General features: G+C 36.4%; 1 protein-coding gene across 7 annotated transcripts in view; it reads left to right on the top strand.

Moving 5' to 3' along the window:
- The window catches only part of Rabgap1l (RAB GTPase activating protein 1 like), a 723,114-nt gene that overhangs the window by 69,969 nt on the left and 645,013 nt on the right, over positions 1 to 8,132 (top strand). For all 7 annotated transcript variants that reach the window (XM_031386689.1, XM_031386695.1, XM_031386710.1 and 4 more), the window contains exons 2-3: positions 3,471 to 3,638; positions 5,325 to 5,517. In XM_031386689.1, coding sequence (XP_031242549.1) covers positions 3,513 to 3,638; positions 5,325 to 5,517 — 319 coding nt within the window. In that variant the 5' untranslated portion in view covers positions 3,471 to 3,512. The remainder of the gene's footprint in view (positions 1 to 3,470; positions 3,639 to 5,324; positions 5,518 to 8,132) is intronic.

Genomic DNA, 8,132 nt, shown 5'->3' with positions numbered 1-8,132 from the left:
TTTTTGAGTGTCTGTCTGCTTTTCCTGGACTTTGCAGATGTTCTGTCAGTGCCGTGGTGAATTTCTGATACTCTCTTCTCTATCTGGAACAGAGTGCTTTTTCTCCCTATGGGTCTTCTCTTTCTTTTGGTCACATAGAAGTAGTGTCTGGTCTGATACCTTTACAGAAGTTGGGAGATCACTTCTTACAGCATGTGCAGTTTCTTGCAGAGACAAATTGCTCACATGAAGATGATTAGGTTACACTCACAGCATTCATTATGATATCAGTAGAAGGCTGTTGCAAAGTTGTTCAGGCTTATGGTGTGTGCTGCAGTTCGTTTTAGGCATTGATAATCCTGAATTTTTACATTTTTATATATCTCTCTTGTACTGTGTATAGTCTGTTAATGTTTGTGTGCCTATGTTTTGATATATTCTAACTTTTTAATAGGTTTATTTGTATGTTATGATAGTAAATGATAAAAACAGGCTGTCACCCATTTATGCCGTATGCATTCATGACAGGCCTAGTTTAGCTGTTACTGTTTAAAATGTGATAAAACACTTATATAGGGAGAAAGTTTATTTTCACAGATTTAGAGACCAGCACACAACTGCTATGAAAAACATGAAGCCATTAAAATAGCAGTGCAAAAACAAATCTGTTTTTAAAATTAATTAATTTTGGGGGGTTGGAGAGATGACTCAGTGATTGAGAGCACTGACTGCTCTTTCAGAGGTCCTGAGTTCAGTTTCCAGCAACCACATGGTGGCTCACAACCATCTGTAATGGAATCTGATGCCCTCTTCTGGTCTGTTTGAAGACAGCTACAGTGTATTCATATAAATAAAATAAATAAATCTAAATTAAAAAATAAATTAATTTCTAATTAGCATACAAAGGCACTTTCCTTATGGCATTTTCATACACTCATGACCTTTCATAGTACTTATAACAGGGTGTGATATTGATTTTTTTTTTCTAGGTTGCCTATATCTTAAATGAGAATGTTGACAGAGACAACAGTGGTTTTACTAATGAGTATATCATCTGGTGTATAGTAGAGACTCATGTAAAATGTGTTAAATGCATGAATGAAGATGAATATTAGAAGATGTAGTAATCCCGAGAGTCGACTGTACTGTGGGAAAGAATTTGGTTTAAGGTGCTCTAATGAGAGGGTGGGTTGAGCCAAGTAAGGCATGGTGTATAGGCTGGGTTCCATATGCGTTGTTTTTATGTATGCTCTTCCAGCAGTTTCTTCTGCTGGGAGTTTCCCCCTAAAATAGAGGTAGGGTTTGTTTTGGAGGAGGCTGACCATACCCGTTATTGCTGATGTGACGCATGAAGCAGTGGAGGGGAAGCAAGGGTGACATCTAGTTTCTGGTTTGAGTAAGTTAGTAGAAGAGGCCTAGTTGCTAAAAAGAGAAGCACAGATGAGAAACAGGTATGGAGAGTTCATTAGAAATTCTCTTTGGTCACAATTGACTTAAGATACTGATAAAATTTTTCTTTGGAAAAGACAAGAAGGGATTTTGGATTCCAAGTCAGGAAATTAGAGAGGAACTTGTGTTGGGATAGAATTTTGGGAGACTGTGAGCATAGACACATGAATGTTCTCTATTCAGCACAGTGAGAGGCTACAGCAAGTGGGCAAGGGAAAAGAACTTCAACATTTAGCATCAGGTAGAAACAATTGATAGTGGATTGGAGAAGACTGACCATAGAAAGATTCTTGTATTATGTGATGCTTTGGCAAGCAAGGATGTAAAGTGCAGCTTAAAAGAAAAAAAAAAAAAAAGACATGATCCGCGAACTCACGCTGGAGTTTTAGAGACACAACATGTAAAGTGGTAAAAAAACCCTGGAAGATAAATGGTCTTTCAAAGTGACTTACTTACATAACAGCAATGAATTTACCTAAGTTACCTAAGGGGTGCCATCCTCTGTTGTTTGGATTTCCTGGGAATTTTTATTTTTAACATTGGAAAGTAATTTTTTAAATGTGCAATTTGAACTTGGATTTCTCTCTCTCTCTCTCTCTCTCTCTCTCTCTCTCTCTCTCTCTCTCTCTCTCTCTCTCTCTCTCTCTCTCTCTCTTCTTTCTTTTGCCAAGATTAATGGTTTTAGTGCCACCTAATGGCAAAATGGAACATTGCAGCCATGCTTAGCTGTGCTGTGAAAAGTGCTGTCTTTGAAAGAACATCTCTGGGGACTTTGTTCATGGACTGTCCATGGAGTGCAGGGTCTGGTCTTCTTCAGGCCAGCCTGCCTATTCTGCCCTCCTCACATTATCCATTTATTCACAGTGAATGCTATTTGATTTAAGATTTGTTTTTTCATTTAGGTTTTAGTTCATGTATTTTCCTCTAAGAGTTATTTTCTGCCACTTTACTTGAAGTTACCCCACACTCTGCACATTTCTCTTGTCATTTACTGTTTTACTCTTTTTAAACTTTTAGATTCAGAATGATCTCACTCTTTCCCTCTTCTCCTCACTCGCTGTCCCCTACTTCCTCTCTATCTTCCTCCCTCTCTTTGGTTTTTCTTTTTCTTTCTCACTAGTGTTTAAGCTTTGGAACAGTGCCTACCTGTCCAGCCTTCTTCAGGCATGTAGCCAAGGACTGGGTCCACTGTCTGTTATGTAGTATATAATATCTTCAGAAAGAATTAGTTGTGTGAATAAAGTTATGAACTTCTAGAAATTTGAGTTTCTGTGTTATTATAAGATCTATCAAGAAAATGGAATTTCATTTAATATGATTATTGAGACCTAATTTGGCATATGAATACAAATTATGAAATCTTACCTTGTGAGTGTTGTAAAATATTAATATCTCCAGAGAAAAAGACACGTCTTAGAGCATTAAATTTTATATTAATTTGCCAACTTCATTAACCCCAAAATATTTAAAAGTATGTTACTTGGTCTTTAGGAGATGAGTTTTTTGAAATGCTTTGGATTTAATAAAATAATTGAATATCTATATTTTATTAGACAGGGTTTTACTATGTGTTTCTTTTTTGCCTTGTTAAACTTCTGGGCTTAGAGGCTAAGACTACAGGGACTCTCTCTCTCTCTCTCTCTCTTTCTCTCTCTCTCTTTCTCTCTCTCTCTCTCTCTCATGTGTGTATGTGTGTGTGAATTTGTTTCTAGTCATACACTTACTTTTCTCACTCTCTATATTGAAACAAACAAAACCTCTAATATTTCTTAACAAAATAGAGAGCTAAGCCGAGGTAACTTTGTTGGGTTGAGGTACAGCTGGGTTGTGTTTTTCATGTAACAGTATTCTTTTAGTCTGAAAGTTAAGAGCAGAGAGAGTGCATTTCCATCTTGTGGCCTAGTCCAAGAAGACAGCCTCCCAAATTTGGAGATAATTTGCTTGTCTGGATTTTTTTCATATGAACCACTTAAAAAAGATTTCTTTGTTCATTTTCAGTTTGTTTTTAATCAGGTTCTACTTTTTCTTTTGTTACTCTTTAGTTGTGCCAGGTGGATGTGGGCAGAGAGGTTTGCAGGACTGAAATGGAGGTCAGAGCTTCGTTGCAGAAGGTTACTGGGTCATCTGATTCTGTGGCCACACTGAGCAGTGAAGACTTTGTTTTGGTTCCTCAGCACACAGATGACACTTCTGGAAAGCCACGGCTGAAGGTATTGCTTCTTCTTTCTTCTAAGATTGGCACTGTTTTTCATTAATTTCTTTACCCCTTTCAACTATTTGGAGCTCATCTGGGGATAAGCACTGAAGGATTTCTTAAAGTACTGACCTGGATAATAAAATTCAGTGTTTGGTTGATTCTTTCAGATGACTTTGTAATAATAAAAATATTTAATGTTTTATTCATCCATAGGCTAATTATTTGGCTTAATTTTTTTAAAGATTTTTTCCTCAATTATCTTTTGGTTATTTACCTTCTGATAAGAAATTATTGGAGGAAGAAATAGATGGGAAATAGAGAAAAAGTAATATATGAATTAAACTTACTGATTAATTCTTACATAAATTTATTTGACTGTTTTTGTTTCTTTTACTTCTGGGTTTTAATTGAAATATTTTTCTGTTGTGTATTTTTTGCTTTAAAGCATGTGGTAAGAGTCTGGTAGATAGTATATATATCTTATATTTTTTGCAGTTAATTTCATTTGGATTTTCTTTTATTTCTCTCCTAAATTTTGGTTTGCTTTCTCTAAGTCAAAAGAATAGAAAGCAAACAAGCCCTGTTATAAGTGCATGGGAATTGGCAACTGTTTTTTTTGTAAACAGGGTTGAAAATAATAATAAAGTACTGTTTTATATATGGCTATTCTTAATATTAAGTATGCCATCAAAATATATCAGTGAGCTAGAAATACACTGTAAAAGAGGTTATTAAGTGCTTATATTATATCTAGTCTCAGTGCTCTATTTTTTGCCAATTGTATTAGCATTATTTTGTTTAAGATACCATTTATTTACTTAGGCTTGTACTCCATTTAATTTTCAGAACAAAATGTGACTTCTAAGAAAATTAGTAATAGTCTTGGAGCTAATGGGTTTATAAAGAAATTTAAAATATGTGTATAGATGCTAAGAAGTACTATAGTATTTCTTAAGTGTTTAAGTAGTATTTACAATGTGCCATATTTGAACTTATCCATTTTCCTCTCACAACACTTAAAATTCAAATGGTCTGATTGTGTGTGTGTATGTGTGTGTGTGTGTGTGTGTGTGTGTAGTATGTGTGTGTAGTATGTGCATGGTACAGTATATTGTGTAGAGGTCCATGGACAGTTTTCTGGATTGCTTTCTCCTTTGATCACGAGGAATCTTGAGATTGAACTCTGGTAGTTGAATTTGGCAATGAGTACTTTTATCCACTGAGCCATCTCACTGGGCTTGTATCAGATGTAATTTGAAAGCTCTTGCAATATTTTATGAAGAATCCTTTTGTGAAATGAATCCCCCTTTTATTTAGTAGATTTTATCATTCAGAATTTCAATGTGTTATGGGTATGTGAAATTAGGATTACTGGGCAAATTCTCAGTATTTATTGACTGTATATTTGAATATTTAGATTTTTAAAAAGGTTTTATTTATTTTATGTATGTGAGTACACTATCCCTGCCCTCAGACACACCAGAAGAGGGCATCAGATCCCATTGCTGTGGTTGTGAGCCACCATGTGGTTTCTGGGAATTGAACTTAGGACCCCTGGAAAAGCAGTCATTGCTCTTAACCACTGAGCCATCTCTCTAGCCTGAATATTTAGATTTTAATTTTTCAAAATGAAATGTTTTTAATAAATTAGGCCTCATAATTAAGAGACTGAAAAAGAATGGTCTTGCTCTGCCTTTAGATAGCTTCCAATAGTGATGAACAGCTGGAAAAAGCCATGGAAGAGATTTTGAGAGATTCCGAGAAAGGACAAAGCAGTCTACCTGTTGATGGCCAGGGCTCCAGTGAGATCTCAGACTATTCCTTTGGAGATGTTCCACCCAGCCAAACAAATAAGCCACCTCTCCAGTTAATTTTGGATCCATCTAATACAGGTAATGTACTGGATACTTAAAGATGGGGAATGGAATAGAATAACATTTAAGGTGAAAGTTAGACAATTTTTAGTTTAACATTGCCTTTAATCTTGAAAAAAGATTTGTGTGTATATGTGTGCCTGTGTCATTGTATGCATATTTCACATGCCTATGTGCCCACAAAGGTCATAGAGTGTTGGAACCCTTGGAGCTACATAGTGTTTGTACAATGTCAAGTTGACATGTGGGTGCTGGGATCTGAGCTCCAGTCCTGAGGACTGAGCAGCAAGTGTTACCTGATGATCCAGTCCTCTAGCCCAATATGTAACTTTTTCCTTTTTTTGAGACAGTGCTATTCAGATGGGCCTTAAAGAGCACTCAGGAGGCTGAGGCAGGAGAATGACAAATTTTAGGCCAGTCTTGCAACACTTTCCATGCCCCACTCCCTGACCTGAAAGTCCATGCCCATCCTTAGTTTTGTTTAATTTAGATCAGGGCCACCATGCTTTCAGTTCTGGTTGGACATTTCTATTTTGAGTTTCTGTGGTTTTGGATATATATGTACCTAGAATAAGAACTCTATGTTTGAGCACTCATATTACCTCTGCTATTTTGCACATAATATGCCCTTAGTACTTGTTGCACAAGTTAAAAATTCTTGGTAATCAAAGAGTAGTATAACAGATCTTTTATATCATGTGCCTTTTTACACAGTTTTTCTCTCCTTATTTTAAATTATAATTGTCAAAAATTCAAACCAAAATAGCATATCAATTCCAACAGTATATCTTACAAAAACACAGCAACATATGAGGGTAAACTATAATCTGATAAGTTGTTTGTGAGTAAAGGTGATTTTTAGTATGTATTAGGTGTTTCTAAAGAATGTCAATTATATTGAATATTTATTTAATTATCTTTAATATTTTATTAAATAAATGCAATTATATTTAATATTTTTTATATCAAAGGGGGAATTTATTAGATTGGCTTATAGGGTGCAATTCAAGCAGTTCAACAATGGCTGTTTCATACAAAGGCTGAGAATCTGATAGTTGTTTAATCCAGGAGGATGTATGTCTCTCTCAGCAGCTCAATCTGGAGCTAGAATCGTAGAGAATTCCTGGAGAACTGTTGGCCTTTAGGCTACCCTGGAATTCTGAAGAAGTTGGTTCTCATCCTGGTGAGGAAGTACTGCAGCAACGGGATAGATGAACTCGCCAGCAAGGGTTCCTTCTCCTGTGTCCTTCCATTTGTGTGGCCACCGGAAGGTGCCATCTAGATTTAGGATTGGTCTTCTGCCTTAAATAATCTTACTAAGAAAATCACCCATGAGTGTCAACAGCATGAGTATAAATTGATTCTACATGCAGTCAAATTGTTAATCAATTATAGCCACCAGAGCAAATGGATTTCTACTTTAGGTGTCTTAAACCATTATGAAGTAATTTGGTCTTGGTCTGGTTTTCTCTGTGGCATTGTTCTCTGCAGCTAGCGTGCCCTATGGTCACAAAGTGCCTGCCAGCAGTAAATGGTAGGTAAGGGTGAGTGATAATGTACTCATTTCTAGAGACAGAAATTATTCTTTTACTGATTGAACAGAAGTTTAGTATTTTACTCTGATTTGACCAACTGATCAGGGGAATGACATGAATTGATTGGTCAGTATAGGTTTGTTTTATAGTCAGACCTCAATAAATTGTCCTAATGAGGTTGGGTTATCTGGACTGGGTTAGGGCTTAAGATATTGGCTTAAGGGGGCTGGAGAGATGGCTCAGTGGTTAAGAGCACAGACTGCTTTTCCAAAGGTCCTGAGTTCAAGTCCCAGCAACCACATGGTGGCTCACAGCCACCCATAATGAGATCTGACATCCTCTTCTGGAGTGTCTGAAGACAGCTATAGTGTACTTACATATAATAAATAAATAAATCTTAAAAAAAAGATATTGGCTTAAGATAAATTTGGATATTGAGCAAACTATTAAATAACAGGCTATGATAGAATATGTGCAGGGAATGTAATCATAATACTTAGTGTGGTAAGGATGATTGTAGTGAGAATTTTGGTTTCTTTAAAAACACTGAAATGTTATGGAAATATGTTTTTGTTTTAATCCTAGGTGTGGGATATGGGGCTACTTCAGATTTCCATAGCAGCAGACTATGATTTGCCTAATGCTCTGGCAGAGGTGCTCATGTTTAGAACTCTGGGGACTCTGGTATAAATCCATGAGCCCCGAGAGGGGTGTGGCAGCTGCTGCTTGTACTGTTGCTGTTGCTGGTTGTTGGTTACAGATTTCCTGATGACTGAGATCAAAATTGCTCCAAGTTACTCCACACCCCTAGCCAGCGTGAAGTAGTCTAATGATACCTTTTACCCTCTAGCCTTCTTTCTCTCTTACTTAGTGTTGAGGGGTTAGAAGGGATAAGGGTGGAGAAGGGTGGAAGAAATAGGAACCCATAAAGTAGTTAAAAGACATGTTACAGATTATTCAACATTAAAATGTATAATAGTAATTCACCATGTAAGTGGTACAATTAAGAGAAGTTCCATCTTTGGGTACATACTAAAATAATCAAGGTCTGTCATATACTTGTATACACACACACACACACACACACACACACACACA

This window comes from Mastomys coucha, unplaced genomic scaffold, assembly GCF_008632895.1.
Source record: "Mastomys coucha isolate ucsf_1 unplaced genomic scaffold, UCSF_Mcou_1 pScaffold1, whole genome shotgun sequence".
Classification (NCBI taxonomy): domain Eukaryota; kingdom Metazoa; phylum Chordata; class Mammalia; order Rodentia; family Muridae; genus Mastomys; species Mastomys coucha.
Note: the sequence above shows the minus strand (reverse complement) of the source record. Positions and strands in the feature narration are given on the sequence as shown.